Source organism: Ascaphus truei, chromosome 5 (assembly GCF_040206685.1).
Source record: "Ascaphus truei isolate aAscTru1 chromosome 5, aAscTru1.hap1, whole genome shotgun sequence".
Classification (NCBI taxonomy): Eukaryota; Metazoa; Chordata; class Amphibia; order Anura; family Ascaphidae; genus Ascaphus; species Ascaphus truei.
Window position 1 is genome coordinate 110,774,075 of NC_134487.1, and position 23,112 is coordinate 110,797,186.

General features: G+C 42.6%; 1 protein-coding gene across 5 annotated transcripts in view; it reads left to right on the forward strand.

Moving 5' to 3' along the window:
* Positions 1-23,112, forward strand: part of CEP290 (centrosomal protein 290) — a 137,300-nt gene that overhangs the window by 29,573 nt on the left and 84,615 nt on the right. For all 5 annotated transcript variants that reach the window (XM_075600465.1, XM_075600464.1, XM_075600466.1 and 2 more), the window contains 10 exons: positions 221-327; positions 11,219-11,303; positions 11,588-11,730; positions 12,213-12,377; positions 12,886-13,035; positions 14,202-14,317; positions 14,722-14,824; positions 17,267-17,497; positions 20,974-21,147; positions 22,091-22,202. In XM_075600465.1, coding sequence (XP_075456580.1) covers positions 221-327; positions 11,219-11,303; positions 11,588-11,730; positions 12,213-12,377; positions 12,886-13,035; positions 14,202-14,317; positions 14,722-14,824; positions 17,267-17,497; positions 20,974-21,147; positions 22,091-22,202 — 1,386 coding nt within the window. The remainder of the gene's footprint in view (positions 1-220; positions 328-11,218; positions 11,304-11,587; positions 11,731-12,212; positions 12,378-12,885; positions 13,036-14,201; positions 14,318-14,721; positions 14,825-17,266; positions 17,498-20,973; positions 21,148-22,090; positions 22,203-23,112) is intronic.

Below are 23,112 nucleotides of genomic sequence, written 5' to 3' on the forward strand. Positions count from 1 at the left end.
CATTCATCAGAGCAACCAAGGAAGATAGCAGTTCATAATACTAAAGTGAAAGCAGAAAGGTGTAGATAGTGAGAAACTAAGATCCCATAGGCACAAAGGTGATTACTGGAGTGGAAGTAGATAACTTAATGCAATTGCAAATTTAAGCATGAATTTAGAGAAAAAAATCCTACGTTAATATCCAATTTCACTGTACAAATTATTTTTCTGGTGTTATCAGGATTGACAGCAGACGACCTGCACTTAAATGATAATTCCCCAGCCGACTTGAAGTCTAGAAAAAGAACATCTGACTTTCTAGAAAACACAGATGAAATTAGGGGAAAGGTAAGAGCTTCTTTCTTTATATGATCTAGCATCTCTTCTTGACACCAAAGCATACATAGATTAGATCCTACAAATGGTTTTGACTGGTTTAAACATCTTAATTTTTTTTCAGACCTTTTATAATGGGTTACTGTAGGTCTTGATCCCCAGGGTGCAGTCACATTGGATAAAATACATCAGCAATGTCTGAAAACTTTTTTAGGGCGTAATTCTATATAGTTCAAAGCTGCCATTCTGAGTATATATAGAATTATCCCCTTGAATCTAAATGTTGGGAATCAGAGAGTTGATTTCAGAGTTACAAAATATTTCAATCGCTAGTGAACATTTAAATATGTATAAACACTGCGAAAAGAGTGTTGTGACGCACAGCTCCATTATTTTTGGAGCATCATTCTGTCATATTTAAGAAACAGATTTTTATATCTGGAATACAATGTTACACTTGCGCTACTTTAGTGGAGGATTTTTTTTCCCCGCAAAAAAATAAATGCTGCGCAGATACCTCAAAATTGATGTCTCAGCACAATATTAAGTAGTTCCCAAACCGCTCCTTATGGACCTCCAGTCTAACCAGGCTTCTGAGGCAACCACCCAATATGCAAATTAGGTGCATTTGTTGTTCCTGAAACCCGATATGCAAATTCTGCACCTTGTAACTTCCCTCCAACTCCTCTTACTTGCACTACCTAATTCCTCGTAGTTGCGCTTCCCACGTTGTAACTTGTGCAGATGGTGCAAAGTACTTGGATTCATGTAATACAAATATAAATCCTATATCATAAAGGAATGTATTGTCATTACTTCTCTTGGCTGTAGAAATAAAAATGAAATGCAATGGGAAAACGGCTACAAAAAATAGGTTTTATGCCCTGCTTTAAAAGTACTGAATCCCGTTCAGCTCACTTTTCAGATGGTGATTTCTAGAGTTGGGGGAGGGCTGCACGTTACTTCAACATTTCATTGTAAAAACATGCCCTTATTGGTGGTATTACAGTTTTGAGTACCCCAGATTGAACAATGAATGTTACATACTCTTGTATTATTAGGCTTTCATAACTGACACTGTCAGGGTATTTTTGCCTTCTCTTTACTCTATAGAACTCTAGTAGCATGACTGCTGAATGATATCTGCTTTGAGAGAGATGTATGAACAGAAGTTTGGCAGTACATGTCATGCTAGGACAGATCACATGAATCGTCAAAAGATGTGGCTTGGTGGTAGTTAGAAACTTAAGTAAATATTGTGCTATGGCACCACTTCACTATAAACTGTTTGCTAAACATGCCGTGTGACACCTTCCAGGGCAACTAAATCAACCCTGGTGTGTTTTGGCATCTTGTCTGAATGGGCAATGGATAGCATTTTGCTATTATTTTTACATACTTATACAGTTGGGTCCGGAAATAATTGGACACTGACACAATTTTCATAATTTTGGCTCTGTACGCCACCACAATGGATTTGAAATGAAACAACCGAGATGCAATAGAAGTGCAGACTTTCAGCTTTAATTCAAGGGGTTGAACAAAAATATTGTATGAAACGTTTAGGAATTGCAACCATTTTCATACACAGTCCCCTTATTTCAGGGGCTCAAATGTACTGTAATTGGACAAATTAACACAATCATAAATAAAATGTTCATTTTTAATACTTTGTCGAGAATCCTTTGCAGGCAATGACTGCTTGAAGTCTGGAACGCATGGACATCACCAAACGCTGGGTTTCCTCCTCTGTGATGCTTTGCCAGGCCTTTACTGCAGCTGTCTTCAGTTGTTGTTTGTTCGTGGGTCTTTCTGCCTTAAGTTTTGTCTTCAGCAAGTGAAATGCATGCTCGATCGGTTTGAGATCAGGTGATTGACTCGGCCATTGCAGAATATTCCACTTCTTTGCCTTAAAAAACTCCTGATTTCCTTTCGTAGTATGTTTTGGGTCATTGTCCATCTGTAAAGTGAAGCGCTGTCCATTGCAGATAATTCCACTTCTTTGCCTTAAATAACTCCTGGGTTCCTTTCGCAGTATGTTTTGGGTCATTGTCCATCTGTAAAGTGAAGCGCTGTCCAATCAACTTTGCTGAATCTGAGCAGACAATATATCCCTATACACTTCAGAAGTCATCCGGCTGCTTCTGTCTTCTGTCACATCATCAATAAACACTAGTGACCCAGTGCCATTGTAAGCCATGCATGCCCATGCCATCGCACTGCCTCCACTGTGTTTTACAGATGATGTGGTATGCTTCGGATCATGAGCCTTCTCCATACTTTTTTCTTCCCATCATTCTGGTACAGGTTGATCTTAGTTTCATCTGTCCAAAGAATGCTGTTCCAGAACTGGGCTGGCTTTTTTAGATATTGTTTGGAAAAGTCTAATCTGGCCTTTCTATTCTTGAGGCTTATGAATTGTTTGCACCTTGTGGTGAACCCTCTGTATTTGCTCTCGTGAAGTCTTCTCTTTATGGTAGACTTGGATAATGATATGCCTACCTCTTGGAGAGTGTTCTTCACTTGGCTGGATGTTGTGAAGGGGTTTTTCTATACCAAGGAAAGGATCCTACGATCATCCAACACTTTTGTCTTCCGTGGACGTCCAGGTTTTTTTGTGTTGCAGAGTTCAACAGTGCATTCTTTTTTTTTTTTTTTTTTTCTCAGAATGTACATGTTACGCTGTGCTCGCCACAAACTAGACGAGACCCCTGTGCTGAGATGGGAATAGTAGCCAGCAGCCACAGACACAGGGACCCCGTCCAGAATGTAGAGTAGTCTTGCTGGCCGAGTCTGGGACAGGAGAAATCAGAGTAAACGTATACTTGCCGGGTCCGATGCGAGGGAGGCCCAGAGCGTGTGAGGTACTATGCCAAGGTCAGAACTGGAGAAGAACGGATGGTCGGAGTCCAGAGCCAAGGGTCAGGGCAGGAGAGATACAGATGGTCAAAGTTCAAGCCAATGTTGTGGTTCCAGAAAGAGAGGGTTCCAAAGGCAGGCAGAGTCGGTAGACGGGTACGCAGAATAGGACAAGGTAACAAGACAAGGAAGGCAGAGGCAAACACCAGGTAACGTGAGTCTATGCTCAGCCGAAGTGCTAGTGGCACAGCTGAGCAAAAATAGCACGCAAGGACCAATCACCCCAGGGTGTGGAGCGGAGGCATAACCCCCGCGGGGGCCAGGGATAGGCTGGAAGGGAAGAGACAGCTGGCAGTACTGGAACTAATGATCCTCTTCACTCGTCGCTCGGGAGCGTTGCGCGTGCATCGCGCGCCGGTGACTCATCTCGCCTCTGCCCTCCAATCCTGCGATGCGGGGTCTGCGCCTGCACAGCGCGTCAAGGGGACTGATGCTCCCATGGGGAGCACTCTGCGCGTGCGGGGAGAGGCGCGTTACGGAGGAGGGCAGCGCGGAAAGTTGCCAGCTGGTGTCGGAACGGAGGTAAGTGCAGGCATGCGGAGTCCGCGAGTCGTGACCGTACCCCCCTCCTGAAGAGAGACGTCCGGGCGATTCCAGTAGGGTTTCAGAGGATATTTCTGGTGGAACCTCCTGATGAGTTCAGGAGCATGGATCTGGTGGTGCAAGATCCAAGTACGCTCCTCCGGGCCATATCCCTTCCAATGGATGAGGTACTGAGTGGTCCTTCTGGAAATTCGGGAGTTGATGATGGCCTGGATCTCGTACTCCTGTTGTCCCTGTACAAGACGAGTGGGAGGTGGTGTGGGAACACGATCCGGGAACTGTGATAGGCAGGTTTCAACAAGGAAACGTGAAATACAGACTGTATTCTCATAGATGCTGGGAGTTTTAGACGATATGCCACCGGGTTTATTCTCTCCAGAACTTGGAAGGGACCCAAAAATCTTGGTGCAAGCTTCGGAGTAGGAGTCTACAAAATGTATGTTTTTGGAGGAGAGCCACACCTTGTCTCCTGGACTGAACTCCGGAATCTCCCGGCGGTGGCGATCTGCTTGAGCCTTCTGCCTGGACGCCGCTCTCTTTAAATTGCCCTGAATTTTGGTCCAAGAGGACTGCAAGGTCTGAACCCGGTTATCTGCTGCCGGAACCCCCGAGGAAGAGCGCGTGATGGGCAGACGTGCTGGATGGAACCCGTAGTTTGTGAAGAAAGGAGAGAGTTGCGTAGACTCATTCCGCAGGGAATTGTGGGCGAATTCTGCCCAGGGAAGATCTGCCCAATCGTCTTGTGTCTCCGTGACAAAGTAGCGCAGATACTGCTCTAGGGACTGGTCCTCTCCGTTTGCCCATTCGTCTGGGGGTGGTATCCAGAAGAGAAGTGCAAAGATATGCCCAGTCTCCTTGAGAAGGCCCGCCAGAATCTGGAGACAAACTGGGAGCCTCTGTCGGAGACGATGGCCAAAGGAACTCCATGAAGACTGAAAATCTCCCTGGTGAAGATGTCCGCGAGGGTAAGAAAATTGGGGAGACCACAGAGCGGAACAAAATGTGTTTTGGAGACAGGTGGAGACAGGAAGCTATACAATAAAGGCCATCGATTAAATGGTTCCAGGGGCGGTCAGGGATGGGTAGAAGGTGTAGGAGTCCTTGGGGTCTACAGCGGGGAACCTTGTTCCGGGCGCAAATGGTGCAAGCCTTGACGAAGTCGCTGATGTCCCTGCGCGTGTTGGACCACCAAAAGGTCTGTTCTATGAGGTCTGTAGTTCTTTTGGTGCCAGGATATCCCGCAGTCTTCGACAAGTGACCCCATTTCAGAATCTTCCTCCGGTATTTGGGAGAAGCGAAGAGACAACCGTCCGGGACCTCCGGAACCTTGGACTGATCCACGAGAATTTTATCCAAAACGTCGAAGGTGTTGGCAGATATAATGTACTTGGACGGAAGAATGGTTTCTGCTCTGGCCTCGGCTTTGTCCTCGCTTAGGAATTGACGAGAGAGTGCGTCAGCCTTTAGATTTTTGGACCCAGGAATGAAAGGAATTATATCATTAAAACGGGAGAAGAAAAGAGACCAACGGGCCTGACGAGCCCCAGCCGGCGAGCGCACTCCAAATACATGAAGTTTTTATGGTCCGTTAGAATGGTTATTGGACTCTCTGTTCCCTCCAAGAGATGCCTCCATTCCTCCAATGCGAGTTTAATGGCTAATAACTCCCTGTTGCCCACGCCGCAATTCTGTTGTGCTGCAGAATTTTTTTTTTAAAAAATGCACAGGGATGTAAATCGGAAGAAGGTGACTTTCTTTGAGAAAGGATGGTGCCGGCTCCAAAATCCGATGCGTCCACTTCCAGCGTAAATGGGAGTTTGGGATTGGGATGGATCAGGACCAGTGCTGAGACAAAAGATTTATTCAGAAAGTCAAAGGCTTGAACAGCTGCGGGAGGCCAAGAAGAGACATCGGCTCCTTTCCTAGTGACGGCAGAGGTGGGTGCGACAATGGACGAAAAATTACGAATAAATCTTCTGTAATAGTTCGCAAAACCGAGAAACCTTTGAATGTCCTTGCGAGAGGTGGAAAGCGGCCAGTCCAAGACGGATCTCAGCTTGGTAGGATCCATCGCGAACCCGGAATCCGAGATGATGTATCCTAGGAAGGAGGTAGAGGATTGGTGAAAGTGATACTTCTCTAGCTTGGCGTAGAGGTGGTTCTAACGAAGGCTTAGTAGTACCTGTTTGACTTGTACAATGTGTTTGGGAAGACTCTTTGAGAAGATCAGAATATCGTCGAGATACACTATGAGAAAAACTTTGAGAAGATCCCTGAATATTTCGTTTTTGAAATCTTGGAAGACCGTAGGAGCATTACATAAGCCGAATGGCAAAACAAGGTACTCATAGTGCCCGTCTCTGGTGTTAAAGGCCGTCTTCCATTTGTCGCCTTGTCTAATCCTTACCAGGTTGTATGCGCCGCGTAGATTAAATTTGGAGAAGATGGTTGCTCCTTGAAGACGATCGAATAATTCGGAAATCAAAGACGGGATTTCTACCGGTTTTTGAAGGTAATTTTGTTTAAGCCACGGTAATCAATACATGGGCGAAAGGTGCCGTCATTTTTCTTTACAAAGGAGAAGCCCGCCCCAGCGGGGGAGGAAGACTTTTTGATGAAACAACTTCTGGAGATTTTCTCGGATGTAATCCGACATAGCTTTAGTCTCTGGGATAGAGAGGGGGTATGATCGCCCTCTAGGAAGGACGGACCCAGGCAAGAGGTCTATAGGACAGTCAAAGGGTCAGTGGGGGGGAAGGATCTCGGATTTGACTTTGTCAAAGACGTCCTTAAAAGATGAATAACAGTCGGGTAGGGAACACTGTACCTCCTCGGAATTCATTTACACTACAAATGGTCTGCCGGGGGGGGGGGGGGGCGCAGGTCATGGAGCACTGTTAATCCCCGGATATGGGTCTGGGTTTGAGCCAGTCGATATGTGGATTATGGCGCTGGAGCCATGGTAGACCCAAAATGATCACAGCCGACGGAGAGTGGATGTCATCTAAGGATATCTTCTCTCTGTGGTTCTACTCGACCAGGAGGGACAGTTCGACGGTCTGTAGGACGATAAATGCCGGTTACAGGGGGCAACCGTCCATGGCCTCAAGTCCTACCGGAATCCTCTTCCTCTCAAGCGGAATATTATTCTTCCTTGCGAACTCGTGATCAATAAAGTTACCTCCGGAACCGGAATCAATGAAGGCAGATGCAGCGACCGAGAAGCCAGGGACCGAAAGAGAGACTGGAATCAAAATTCTGCTAGGTAGTTGTTCCTTGATGGTAGAGGATTTAGCGATTGTTCACATTGAGACTTCTCTGGATCTCAATGGGAGCTGGCGTTTCCTGATTTGGGTGCCGGCTTGAGGGGGCATTGAGGAACGAAATGACCAGGATTACCGCAGTATAAGCAGAGTCCAGAAGATCTGCGACGCTGTTTTTCGGAAGGGGACAGCTTGTTACCCCCAAGTTGCATGGGCTCCGGAGCGTCAGTCGTGGGAACTTCTGGAAAAGAGGAATGAATAAGGGAAGTCCTGGGCTTTACCTGACGGTGATGAGAGCGCTCAGACTTCCTCTCTTGTAGTCGTTTGTCCACTCGAATGCAGATCGCAATGAGTCCCTCTAAGTCACTTGGGTGTTTATGTGCGGCGAGTTTGTCCTTCAGCTGTTCGGAAAGACCCTGCCAGAAAACAGAAGAGAGGGCCTCGTCGTTCCACGCCGTCTCAGCAGCAACTGTCCGAAACTCCAGGGCATACCTAGCCACTGGACGGTCCCCTTGAGAGATGTGGAGAAGAGAAGAAGTTGCGGTGATCTTCCGGCCCGGGGTATCGAAGATGCGCCGGAACTCCTTTGGGCGATTCACAATGTCCTGTGAGAGATTGATTTTCTGCTCCCACATAGGAGAGGCCCAGGCCAACCTGTAAGCAGTGATACAATGTAGGCTACCTTGGTTCTGGAAGAAGAGAACCGGGAGGGAGTCAACTCAAATTATATAAAACACTGATTGAGGAACCCACGACATTCAAAGGGGTCTCCAGCGTACCGATGGGGAGCAGGAAGTCGCGGGTCAGAAGAGCAGGGGTTAACCGGAGGAGTAAGCGGAGGTGGAGAAAAGGTGGGAGGATTAGCCTGCTGCACTTGGACAGTGAGGGTCTGGAGGTCTTTCTGTAGTGCGTCCATACGAAGGTCAGATTGTTCTAAATACTTCTCGAGCTTGGAGAACATAGCGGCATGAGATGCCACCATATCACCCACCCCAGCGGGGTCTATATTTGTGGGGCTGAGCATAATGTTACGCTGTGCTCGCCACAAACTAGACAAGACCCCTGTGCTGAGATGGGAATAGTAGCCACCAGCCACAGACACGGGGACCCATCCAGAATGTAGAGTAGTCTTGCTGGCCGAGTCTGGGACAGGAGAAATCGGAGTAAACGTATACTTGCCGGGTCCGATGCGAGGGAGGTCCAGAGCGTGTGAGGTACTATGCCAAGGTCAGAACTGGAGAAGAGTGGATGGTCTGAGTCCAGAGCCAAGGGTCAGGGCAGGAGAGATACGGATGGTCAAAGTTCAAGCCAAGGTCGGGGTTCCAGAGAGAGAGGGTTCCAAAGGCAGGCAGAGTCGGTACGCAGAACTAGGACAAGGTAACAAGACAAGGAAGGCAGAGGCAAACACCAGGTAACGTGAGTCTATGCTCAGCCGAAGTGCTAGTGGCACAGCTGAGCATAAGTAGCAGGCAAGGACCAATCACCCCAGGGTGTGGAGCGGAGGCGTAATCCCCGCGGGGGCCAGGGATAGGCTGGAAGGGAAGAGACAGCTGACAGTACTGGAACTAATGAGTTCCTCTTGATTCATCGTTCGGGAGCGTAGCGCGTGCGTCGCGCGCTGGTGACGCATCTTGCCTCCGCTCTCCAATCCCGCGATGCGGGGTCTGCGCCTGCACAGCGCGTCAGCGGGGACTGACACTCCCATGGAGAGCACTCTGCGCGTGCGGGGAGAGGCGCGTGACGGAGGAGGACAGCGCGGAAGGTTGCCAGCAGGTGTCGGGACGGAACGGAGGTAAGTGCGGGCACGCGGAGTCCGTGCGGGGACGCGCGAGGAACCGCGAGTCGTGACAGTACAAAACTGTTGATTTGGCCACTCCTAATGTTCCTGCTATCTCTCTTATGGATTTTCTTTTTCATTTTTTGCAGCCTAAGGATGCCTTGTTTCACTTGCATTGAGAGCTCCTATGACCGCATGTTCTGGGTTCAGAGCAACAGCTTCCAAATGTGAATGCCACACCTGGAATCAACTCCAGACATTTTACCTGCGTAATTGATGAAATAACGAAGGAATAGCCCACACCTGTCCATGAAACAGCTTTTGAGTCAATTTTCCAATTACTTTTGGTCCCTTGAAAAAGAGGGGGCTATATATTAAAGAGATGTAATTCCTAAACCCTTCCTCCAATTTGGATGTGAGTACCCTCATATTAAAGCTGATAGACTGCACTTTAAGCCCATATTCATTATTTAACTGTAACTTGAATTTATTTTGGTACACAGCCGAAATAACAAAACTTGTATCAGTGTCCAATTATTTCCGGACCTAACTATCTCCAAAAGTGCTGCTTGTCCTTTCATGCAGGTTTAAATCTTTATATATATATATATATATATATATATATATATATATATATATATATATATATATATATATATATATACATACAGGCATACCCCGCATTAACGTACGCAATGGGACCGGAGCATGTATGTAAAGCGAAAATGTACTTAAAGTGAAGCACTAACTTTTCCCCACTTATCAATGCATGTACCGTACTGCAATCGTCATATACATGCATAACTGATGTAAATAACGCATTTGTAACAGGCTCTATAGTCTCCCCGCTTGCGCACAGCTTCGGTACAGGTAGGGAGCCGGTATTGCTGTTCAGGACGTGATGACAGGCGCATGCGCGAGCTGCCGTTTGCCTATTGGGCGATATGTACTTACTCGCGAGTGTACTTAAAGTGAGTGTACTTAAAGTGGGGTATGCCTGTATATATATATATATATATATATATATATATATATATATAAAAAAAAGTGGTAAGAAAAAACATCACCCTTTTAACACTGTTTTTATTTTTATATCCATGGCTACATTCCAGAGATAAGAGCGTTTGGAATATTACGTTTCCGAGAGGTCACAGTGGAGCTCTTTCCAGAGGCCAGTTTTAAGGTTACTGTGGTAATCTCAGAAACTAGAGATCAAGAAAAAAAATTTTTTTAGAGAAACGGACATGCCCAGGAGCAAGATACTAACATGTATATGAGCTAAGACAGCAGACCCCCTAAAAGCCTACAGTATGTGATTTTAAGCATGGATTGATTTCTCCTTTACAGTGTTACTGTATGTGGATTATAAAATACTGGCCAATTAATGCCTGGAATTCTAACCAATGCGCGCGCAGGATTTCATTATTCAATTTGTTTTTAGATTTATAGCTAATCTTGTGGCAAATTATGTTCAAATGTTCACACGTACAGGTAGTCCTCGGTTATCCGACACAATGCGTTACTCAAAATGGCGTTGTAAAGCGAAACGTTGTAAAGCGAAACACGTTTTCCCATAGGAACACTGTTTAAATGAAAGGTTCCGTTCCTGAAGGCATTTTTAACACTAAAATACACCAAATATTTTATGCAGGCAATAAGATATGCAGCACACACATACATTATATAGTGTATATACTGTATTATATATATAATATAACATAATAAATAATATATTATATAGTATAATATAATATTATATAGTATAATATTATATATATACGCTCTTAGGACGCTTTGCAACGTTGTTTATGTGAATGTGTATATATATACACACATACACAACATTGCAAAGCGTCGTAAGAGCGTTGGATAAGCCATTTTGGCGTTGTAAAACTCAATATAGGTATGCATTGCATAGCGTTGGATAAGCCATTCGTTGTAAAGCGAAACGTTGTAAAACGAGGACTGCCTGTACTCTGTGTAAGCAAAAAAGGGTGGGTAGCCATATTGTTTTTATCTTCCATGTAGTAACAAAGAAGGGAGAGGGAGTAGGTGGTATGATACCTTTTATTGGACCAACAAGTATTTTATATGTTACAAGCTGTCAAACCTCTCAGGGTACTTTATCGGGTATGGCAGAAATGTCTATATACTATTTTGTTTCTGTATTTCTGCCATGCCCGATGAAGGACCCTGAGCGGTTTGACAGCTTGCAACATATAAACTACTTGTTGGTCCAATAAAAGGTATCATGCCATCTACTCCCTCTTTTGTTAGAATTATGTGTGATATTTGTGAAATAATAGTAAAGCATAGGGGAGGGCAAGTTAGTACCAATGTTTCCTACATTGTTGAGGAAATTAGCACATGGACACAAGGGTGTTTTTGTTTTTCTTTGCAGAATGACCATCTTTCAAAACAGCTAAATGACCAGGAAAGAGAACTGGAGAGAAATAGAACTATTGTGGCAGAGCTGAAATCGAAATGTAAGTGTATGATATCATCCAGGGGAAAGAGCAAGATGATTGTGATGACTATTGCATATCACAATAAAATAAAAGGTTCCTTTTAGTTAAAGTATTTACAGTTTTTTTTCCCAAAATTGAAACTAAGACTATGGAAGTATTCATACAAGAAAAGCATCGGTTTACTTTACCTATTTGCTAGGACCACATTGCATAACTGTGGTCAGAAATAAACGCATCAAAATGCTTCAGTACTGTTTTGACAAAACTACCATGGTACAATATATTTTTCTTTGTCTGCCCAGTGAAAGAGCTGTCTGAAGAAAATAAGCAGCTGCAGAAAGGAATGGGGGAAATATTACAAGCCATCAAAGAGACACAGAAGGATTCCACCCTTACAGGAGGAGAAACGGCCCTAATGATCCCTAGTCTGGAACGATTAGTTAATGTAAGTAGTACCTGACAGCAATGTGTATCTACAGGAGCATTACATTACTTATTTCTCACTCTTCCCAGGTTTTATTAAAACAGCAGTTGCTGCTTTGTTTTTAAGTTACAACTGTGCTATTTTGGTAAAGTAGTAAATGTCAGAAAGAATTGTAGGATCTACTTACCTAGATTTGTGTAAGCACAGCGCTACTACAGATTCAATAGTTTCAAAGCAAAATGCAAATGGACATATGGGCAATGCATAAACGCCCATGTAATTAATGTCACCATTATAAGTCACAATTTTCATACAGTATGTACTGTAGTCCAAATAATATTTAGCAAGTAAATCTACAGCTTCTTTTTGTTGTTAAACAAATTGCATGGTGAATATCCCTTGTGCTCAGATTAATATTGAGATTATTAATAAAATAATTGAATGTAAACAATTATCAGTTTTAATTCGGCACTGCATGTATGAATATGCTTCTTATCCCTTAGGCTATAGAATCAAAGAATAAGGAGGGCATGTTTGACATCAGTGTGCACTTGAAAGCCCAAGCTGATCAACTCACAGGAAGAAATGAAGAATTAAGGCAAGAGCTGAAAGGATCACGGAAAGAAGCTACAAACGTTTCAAACCAGTTGGCAAAAGCCATTGAGAAGGTAAGTAATTGTACCAAGGCAGAAACTACTAGTATAATCAACTAGTGGAGATATTCAACTGACAATATCGTGGGCATCCAGTTATGTTCCAGATCTGTGTACATGAAGGTTCTGATTGAAACACCAATCAATTAACACACAGTCATTATATGCATCTCTGTCAAGGAATGCAGCTTGGTGATGAAGAAACAAGTGTTTACTGTAGTGTTGGATCTGTAATGCACTTCATAAATGGCGTTTATCAGTTTTGTTTTGTCACAAATATAAATCCAACCTTGTCCATGGCAAGAACAAGTGAAAACAAACCAAACTTGCCAACTAATTCAATGAGTCACTAGGTTCATAGGTACAAATCCAAGAAAGGGTGCTAAGCTTTACACCTATCTTCTGCCATTCATGAATTGAAGTATAGGCGTGCTAAAGCTTAGCACCATTTTTTGGATCAACGTCGTAGAGTCAAAATGCATAACCAGTTCTCTATTGTACTCTTCGTGTATTCTTTTTCTAGATTTCATATCTTGAAAATGAACTTGCAATTCAGCGCCAGTCTGAAGGGGCCAACGTTGTATTCAGAGCAATAGACCTACCAGAAGGAATGTCTCTCTCGAGCACTAACCTCATCAACTCGCTCAATGAGTATACCTTGCATCTTTTGCAGGTACAGTATTCTCATGCAAATTCAATTTATTTCCCTATGCTACTGGTCTGTTCATATTAAATTACAGCATATACTGACTGGTCTATAAAGGAAATTAAAGAAAAATGATTCCCCCAGACAGGTGCAACTTCTTAACGAGGTGTCTATTGAAGTGAAAACCGTTGTTAAAAAAATGCACTTGGTGTAACACTAGATCAATGGTTTTTTTTTTTTGTGTGTGTTTTTAATGATCTAAAAATGTAATCATTTTTAAACGTTCCAAGGCTCAGACTTACATAATTTAAAACCTCATGAATTTTGAGACTTTTGCACGGTACCAAATCAAGTGCTCTGCCTGCTGGATTGCTGCTTCAAACTACAGTAAAGAAATTACTTGTATATCATTTTAGTCTGTAGGAAGATTTAGATTAGAATATTGTAAGAATAGGGCAACTTCCGATACTTTGTAGGCATACAGTATGTCCTTCATGTTTTTGTTGGTCTAACAAAAAGAACTAGCTCCTTAAATAGCTTGTATATAATTGAAGACATCTCTCAGCTTCAATCAATGTTTAAGTATTTAGAACAATAAGTAATTGCATTTTTCTCACATCGATTATACATTATTTTTGGTAAACTTAAAAAAAAAAAAACACAAAGATGTTCCATCCTTTTGTTATTTAAAAAACTGAATTTGCAGGGAATATTTAATTTTTTGGGTTACATTATTTGACTTTTGTATAGAAAGGTTATAAGAAATATGTTCTGGAGAGTTCTGCACATATTGGAAAGGGAGCTTCTTTTCAATTCAGTGACAACTGCTGATATATTGTAGCTTCGAGAGCTTAAGGAATATCATTGTTTGCTTTTGACCAGAGAATATATTTTCTAATGAGAAACCAAGACCAAATAAATGTCACTGAAACACTTGTCACACAGGTTGGTATGTGTTGTTCTGTACTAAGAAATATTAATGTAGAAAACGGGAACATCCACTTTAACAGAAAAATATATACAATATTAAATTGCATAATAGATTAATAGATATGGGGAGTGCAGTGTTTTCTTTTTCTGTGTTGGAGGTTTAATGGGTACTAAGCCTTTTAAAAGATATTAAGAGAATAGAGTAGTGCTTATTCTAAGTTCTGCTACGTATATCTGTCTCTCATTATTATTTTGATCTGCAGGAAATAGAATCTAAAGAACAGTTGGTTATAAACATGGAAGATGCATTGGAAGACTATAAAAGAAAATTTGCAGTGATTCGCCATCAGCAAGGACTGTTCTACAAAGAATATCAGAGGTACGTAGCATGTGCTGCCTTCAAACATTTCAGAAACCTTAGCATTGTATAATAATTACAAAGAACGCTTATGAGCACACTAACAGGTCTCAGACATGTCCATAAACTTGCTTTACCTCATAATCACACTAAATACAGTACTTCCATTGCAGCCAGGAATTTTTGGTAATGACCTTCAATTAAGTAACCATAGTGCTCACTATCGACATTAAATCGGATAAGAAGCAAAAAGTTGTGCCCAAGTACGTATTTGCATGTCATTACCCAGAATCCCTGTATACTGTGATTATTGGGTAAGACAGGTTTGGGAACCTGTCTGAGACATGTAAATGGGGAGGAATTTTTACACTTTTTTATTGCCATAATTTACCAAAGTTACTTAAATACATTCTGTGTTATTCTAGTGAAAGAGAAACCTGGCAAGTAGAATCAGAGAAGCTAAAAGAAGAAAAGACAAAGTTGGAGTGTCAGAAAGAGCACGATGAAGTACAAATAAAAGAATACATGGTAAGAATAGCATCTGTCAAAGCTCATGCTAAGAAAACCCTGCACAGAGAGCTGCATCTCCATGCACAGCTCTTACAGACGATTGCACTGTTTTTATTTTAGTTTAAGAACATAGTATTGAAGCAGGGGGTCTCCGGGGCTGAACCACATTCATTTGAAGCTCGGGGACCCCCTGCTTCCCGAGTTACAGGCTCTGGTATGGAGTGCCGGTATCTCCACAAAGTTTTAATGTCCCAGTGACGTGACGCGGGAGATTCAAACAATGCAGGGAGATACCGGCACTCCATGCCTGGGCCTCTAACTCAGGAAGCAGAGGGTTCCTGGGGCTGAAATTAATGCGGTTCAGCTCCGGAGACGCCCTGCTGCAATACTCTGTTATTAAAACAAAACAAAAACAGCTTCATTACCTTAGATAATTAATTATACCAGAGTACCTGGTTTGTTGGGGGTGGGAGGAGGGGGTAGTTGCCCCAGGGTGGGTGGTTAGGCCTACCGCGAAGGTTGCGAGAAGGGTTAACCCATTCATTACGGTAGCGGTTAATTCTGCTAAGGTAATGAAGGGGTTAACCCCTCCCACTACACACCTGAGAGGCCTAACTCCCCCCCTTCCTCCCCCCGGGGCAACTACCCCCTTCACCCACCCCCTCTATCCCCAATAAACATTAAAATACAATACAACAACCAATACTATCCAGTACACCCATTGATTGCTAGTGTGGTTACCTATGCCCTCAATGGGAGCAAAGATAACCCCAATGGCAATGAATGGGAACCCTACTACCTACCCCCAACAACCCCCACCCCCCTAACACATACAATACAGTATTGGGCAAAATCCCTATTATCATCCAGATCAGGATTATAGTGTATTTGCTCATTAAAAAGTTGCCCCGGGGAGGGTGATTAGGCCTCCTAGGGGGGGGTAGCAGACGGAATTAACCCATTAATTACTATAGCGGTACTAACCGCTAAGGTAATTAAAGGATTAGTGGCCAGTAATTTGTTTTTTTATTTTAATGTTGCTGCCCACGGAGGACGAAGGTGAGGACGAGGTCGGCCTTCATCTTGGCAGGGGTAAGTACAACTTTAATTTTCTATATGCTGGCTGGGTAATGTTTTATTTTTAATGGGCAAATGTGCTATTATCCAAATGTGGATAATAGGGATTTTTCCCATTATTGTACTGTATGTGTTGGGGTGGAGGGGAGTTGTTGGGAGTAGAGGAGGTGGGTAGTAGGGTGCCCATTCATTGCCATTGGGGTTATCTTGGAGGGGAGTTGTTGGGAGTAGAGGAGGTGGGTAGTAGGGTGCCCATTCATTGCCATTGGGGTTATCTTTTCTCCCAGTAAGCGCATAGGTAAAACACACTGGTAATCAATTGGTGTATTGGATAGTATTGGTTGTTGTATTGTAGTTTTATTGGGGCAGAGGGGGTGGGTGAAGGTAGTATTTGGCCTGTGGTGGGTGTTTTAGGCCTACCAGGTGGGTAGCGGGAGGGGTTAACCCCTTCATTAGATTAGCGGTAGTAACCACTAAGGTAATGAAGGTGTTAACCCCTCCCCCAGCCCTCTCAGTACTCCTAAACACCCACCCTGGGGCAACTCCAACCTTCAGCCACTCCCTCTACCCCCAAGAAATGGGACACTGGTATTTAACCCCTTCATTACCCTTGCAGTTAGCCGCCAAGGTAATGAAGCTGCCTCTAAATATATTTTTATAACATAGAATTTAAGCAGGGTGTCTCCGGAGCTGGTATTAATGCGTGTCAGCTCCAGAGACAACCGGCTTCAATCCGCTGTAGTAAGAACACATTTTCTCCATCAGTCACATCGCAAATCCAGATCCAGAATGTGTGAGTTGCAACCGCTATTTGCATTTCAGAAGTACCTGAATAGCGCAATTTGCCAAAAAATTACAGTTTGAGCATTTTTTGAGCTAACAATCGGTTTGTCTGAGCGGGAGCGAGACCAATCGGGAAGAAGCAGGTTTCAAGCGAGTTTGCCATGTTATCGGAGCTTTCTAAATAGCTACACATACAAACTCACTCTAAAAGTGCTCAAAACTGTCTAACACTTATCGAAGCAAACTGAATAGGCCCATGACAATGTTAAAGGGGGGGGGGGAAAGTACAGATTTTTTACTTGCACTCCATTTTCTTAAATTCATTTTACGCATCATTCTGTAACGTGGGAAAGTCTTGTGGTCTCCATCCTGGAATGTCACTTTTGGATCTTGGTGTTCAGCTGCAGTTGATTAAGGATGAGTGTTATCTGTCATAGTGCAGTTTTACTGTCTTTTATTCATATCCTTGCAGGGAATTGTCTTACTCGGCCACCCTGAGCTTTATGATGGTCTTTTTCTGCATAATTATCAGTTTGTGTTTTATATGTTAACTATCTAGCATCTGGAAATAATGTATTTATATATTTGTTTGCAATGCAGAATTTGTTAGACGCTTTTAAGATGACGCCGGATGAAATAAAAAAACTACTTGCAGAGAGCTCCAGAAAAATGACCGTCCTCCGAGTAAATGAGAAGTCACTGACGAGAAGATACACAACTTTACTTGAAATGGAACAACATCTGAGAAAAGAAAATGTTAAATTAAAGAATGAACTAACAGAGATGGAGACTGCAGTGGGAGAAAGGATTGGATACCTACAGAGATATAAGGTAATGGTTAGAAGTTTGTACTGTACCTTTAAAAAAGCAAATGTATATTGTATATAATCTATGGTCACTGCTTATGTGGGAATAATCTTAAATATTTTTAGTTGAAGAGGCAATCCAAGCAGGTGACAATGGCTTTCTGTGATTCCCTTATGGACTCTATTTGATTTATGTCATTCAAATTCTGTCCTGTCTGCTGTAATACATTTGTTCCCCAGACTCTATTCTGTAATGTTATTTTGTAAAACTGATTGTGGGATGTGAGAGAGAAGCACATTTAAGGTAAACATTGTATTGTTTGAGACACAGAGTGGAACAAAAGTTGGTACATACAACATCTCATGTATCCAAGGATTTTTTTTTTTTTTTTTTTTTTTAATAATAATATACAGCTTTTGGCTTTCTAATCTAATAATAGTCCATGAATAGGTTAATTTAGTAGCATGGAAATAACGATATGAATCCTGTTTGAGAGGAGATAAGTCAGAACAAAACAGAAATTCATTGCCCAAGTCTGTTCTCCATTGTTAACCTGTTCTCTGCATTTGCCTGAAGCTTGTAACTGCCTCTAGGAGGGATACATATTTGGAACTGCAGAAACCTGTGTCGGACCAATTTATTGGGACAAAGAATCTGTATTTTCATTTTCGAAAGGTGTGTGTTTTTGTTGTTTTTTTAACATTTAGGATTGAAGCAGGGGGTCTCCAGAGCTGAATCCCATTAAGTTCGGCTCCAGGGACCCCCTGCTTCCAGAGATACTTACCTCTGTAGGGGGTGTGGGTAGCCACTCGGCTAGCAGGGAGCACACAATGGCCACTTTTCAAAGCTCCCGTGCTATGCGGCCAATAGGAAGCCGTGACGTCGTCTGGTGACGCGGGAGCTTTAACCTTGCAGGAGATAACGACACCGCCTACGGAGGGAAGTATCACTGGAAGCAGGGGGTCCACAGAGCTGAAATTAATGGGCTTCAACTCTGGAGACCCCCTCCTTCAATCCTATGTTAAAAAATAAATAAAAATCCCGCGTGGATTGCTCCTTTAAAGAGAGATTACGTTTTGTAACGTTAATGAGCTCAGTTCTGAGAAAAGACTCATAGCAATGTGCACCTACTGTATGCACCTGAGGTGCTCCAAAGATTTTTTTTTCTTTAAGTAACTCTTTTTATAGATGTAACAGTGTTTCCCCCACCCTCTGGGAGGTTCCCCTGTTACCAAGTGTATGGTGCATGCTACCTGTTGGCTCACAAAATGCTGAGTTGTCCACCGATGGTTGTGGTGACCGCAGGACAGGCTTCTGGGGTATATACACCCGATATTTACTTCATGGTACACAGCGTCTCCATCTGCTGTAGGCTCCAGATGTATGGAGGTAATCTCCCACTGTAGAACGGTTTCCTCTCCCCCCAGAAAGATTACACACCAGGTGGGAGGTATAGATAATTTGCACCGGCTTTATTCTTCTGCAACCACAACAGTATCCAGGCAGTCCTGCCCAATACAGTCACTGATTTGTCTCCAAACATGGGTGTCACAGTAACTTATGACAAGATATAACAAACACCAAATATCTGGGTTGAACTGAACGAGGCTTAGATATAATAAAATATATTTATTCCTTAAAAAGGTGAACACAGCAATATAGTACAATTAACAGGCAAGAAGGTAACACTTACTTAGGGTTGGGGAATGGAGAAGTATCAGTTAGCAATTCTCCAGCAATCCGGTGACATTCAAGGTGAAATCAGAAGAACAAGAAAAACTGTAGGGTTGACACAGTTTTATATACCTTTGTAACCCTATTCTTAACATTGAATACAGACTATTGGTGAACAATTATCTGTATCCAATCCCTAACGTTGAAACACAGTTTAACCCATGCCCCCCCAGCTAGTTAGCCCATGCGTACTGGGACTCTGAGGGTCTTATTTCTGTAGCCCCATAATTAAATCAGGGATGACGACCAGTCTACCAGATGAAGTATCTGGCAGGATCTTCATTGTTTGTAGGTGTAGATATAACACTTACAAACCACTCCAGTTTGATGCTTCTCCGCCCTCAGGTAAACAGTTAGAGTGGCAGAGTCTTTTGATCAGTACTTGGTTCCTAGACTTTGGGTCGCCCCCCTGACCATTTGCATTTCTTTGTGTGAAGGAATCTGCACAGGTTTTTATCCCCGCCTTGGAATACAATATTAAAGTTAAAACACAGACATATTAAAATATCCGGTTCCATTAGGTCCAGCGGGTCCAAACTTTCCAGATCTTAATGCCGGAACTGGGATCATATGATCCAAGTTTCAGCCTGCTGTGACCTTCAGAACCGGAGATACACAAATACCACTTAAACCGTTCTCCGCTGTAAAATAAATCACAGTTTGTCACTAAATCCCCATTGGGGTGCACACACTGACATTATAGTGAAACATGGGACTGGGGAACATACAGTTACCTGACATGACAAGGTGTAAGCCACATTCCTGGACCGCAGTCCAGTTAACCCCTTGCCTCCCTGGTGAGGTCAGGGGGTGGCCATATGGGGTGCAACCACTTTAATACTGGGTCAACCCCCCTCTCCCTCTACAATGGGATGGTCCCTGGACCTTCACTATGGATCAATGGCCCCCACAGCAGTCCCTGCTCTTCCCCAGCCCACTAGCAGGACATGGGGAATCACTCACTCTCCCCCTTAGGGAAGAGGACCAGTGCCTGCCACTGCACAGCAGCCCTGCGTAATACCCTGTCTCTCTCAACGGCAGAGACACTAATGAATTTGGGGTTGCACCTCCCATAAGTACAGTAGGGGGAAGGTACTAGGTCTGAACCCATGATTGGGCAGAACACAGACCTAGTCCCACCTCCTCCCCTGTCACTCAAGGAAGCTGCCTGTGTGGGGAAAACCCATAATTGGTACTGGTACTGCTTGCTCTTACCAGGACTTGCATGCCAACGTGGGCAGACTAGTAGCCATACCAGGCATGGCTACATAGTCCTAACGCCAAATATATTTTCATCAACTTATGCACAAACAAAAAAACATTCTGCACAAACAAAAAAACATTCTGCTTTGCTATTTATCTATTGCAAATATTGTGTTTGAGCTGAACAATAGCTACATCAACCTATATGTTGCCAACGTAAATGTATTCGGTCCTGGAGGTCTTGCACTGAGTGTCCTTGCTGCGCTGACCTTTCAGGTGAATTATTCCTTAGATGTTTGTAGTCGTATAAACAAATACTAGCACTTTTACGTGTACTCAAAATGTTCCTAGTTATATAATCACTGATTCTAACACTAGATTTGGGCAAGAGACATTGTTTTGTATTGTTGGAAAAATTCTTGCAAGCAAAAAGTATACAGTTATTGTGAGAAATATGTTGCTTCTCGATGTTGAAACTACATACTTGCATGGGATACACTATGCAATGCATTTTTCCACTTTCAGTAACTAAAGTATAAACACCATCATTTTTGTTTGTGCAGGAAATGGCTGCCTTTAAAATAGCAGCAATACAAAAGGCTTTGGATGGTAGTGTTGCAATGTCAGAGCTGGAGATGGCAAACAAACAGTATAATGAATTGACTGCCAAGTATAGAGACATGCTGCAGAAGGATAATCTGCTTGTTCAGAGGACGGCTAACCTGGAGCACCTGGAGGTATATTAATATAAAGACAATGTTTACATGTTCCATGTTTAAATTGCCTTCTCTTTCAGCAAATTTCATTTTGTTTCCAATGAAAAAAAATGAGAATTTCATTTTGTTCCATGTTTAAATTGCCTTCTCTTTCAGCAAATTTCATTTTGTATTGTTTCAGACATTTGATACTAAAACCCAAACTCCATAATGACTTAAATAACCAACACAATGTTAAAGGCTTTTGCGTAATCCTCTAAAACATTGGTGGGCAACTCCAGTCCTCAAGGACAACCAACAGGTCAGGTTTTCAGGATAACCCTGCTTCAGCACAGGTGGTTCAATCATTGATTATTGGTGGCCCTTGAGGACTAGCGTTTGCCCACCCCTGCTCTAAAAATGTTACTGGACATCTATCTTTTTGTAGTTGACGTGAAGCTAAGAACAAAAAGACCACAGGGCAGGTGTGATACCATACACATCAAGGCTATGTAATACTGTTGGAAATTGGCAAAACAAATATTATTATTTTTTGTTACCGGATTAGGGGTCAGTGACTTTCGACAACTTTCCCCTTTATTGTAAAAGACATTACAAACTGTATTCTAACCACCATACTATACTTCGTAAACTCTGGTGTACGAACTCATGGAAGAAAATGAGTAATGTCGCATGTGTGATAGTCATGTACAGTAGCACAAGCTACCAGAGTATGTATTTGTCCCTGTCACAGGCTATGAAACCTCCAGTAGACCAGTAAGAAGAGTTCTTTGTGGATATAAATTGAGTACAGTACTCAAAACCTGACGGTATTTCCTTCCAGTATACATTGATTTCTGAAAGAAATTAAGTAATTGCCCTGTGTTGGCTAATAACATTTATGTATTAAATGCTTTATCCTAGTACCAAGAGTGCACTAGTACTCGGCTATTTAAGTCAAACTATTGCAATGTTTTCTAAACAGTATGAAAGTACATCTCTCAAGACACAGATACATTCCTTAAATAAAGAGCTGGAGATCACAAAAGAAAAACTGCACACTCTGGAACAAGCATGGGAACATTTAAATAAACTTGGTAAGTAAAGATGATATAATTATGAATTTCTTACATGCAGTTCAGTATCTACATTTATGCTAGTTTTTTTTGGAGGTTCTCCATTGTAGTAGTTTGCAGCATTCACATTTTTTTTAATATACTGTAGACCACCAATTGTAAGATTTTTCAGATGATCTTCAGAATGTGTGGTCCATTCCTCCAAAACGTCAGATCGTGTCTTCACTGCTTGCTCATACAGTATTCTGAGCACACTTTAAAAAAAAAAATGTCTGCTGCGGTGTACGTCGTGTGAAGACCAGGAGACCTATTCAGAGAAGCTGCTTTGTTCCTCAATTGGTCATTTGCTCTGTATTGGGACACTGGTAATGGGCTACAAACTACACTCTGTTTTGGATACTGCTGGTAAAAAAAAAGTGAGAAAATATCTGTATGGTGGAACATTTTTTTTTTTTGTACCCCGCAAAACATTGTTCTGAATTAATTTTTCAGACAAACCCTATATTTCGGATCATGGAGGTTGTAAATTAATAGTACATATGAATCAAGCAGTCACGCATCTTTTAATCACTTAAACAGGAGTGTTTTGACTTATGAAAATAAACATGTCTATCAATAAACCGTCATGACCCCTTTATTTCTAGACACTCTCCAAGAGTGCAGTGTCTTTGTTCCATACTGTATGCCCATAAGACCCCCTCTGCCCCCTCCCCTATCTGACAGGAATAGGTGTTTGGAAAAATCTGCTTTCTGTAGGGATTAGTGGGATGGAATAAGAGGGGGGGAGGGGTTGTTTCTTTTTGGAGCATCCAAACACTTTCATGTGTGTTTTACCTGAATTTCAATAGTGTTTTAAAGGGTCACATAAGTACCAGATATAGTTTAATGAAGCACTTTGGGGTCTATGTATCAACTTTAGATAAAAGTGTGT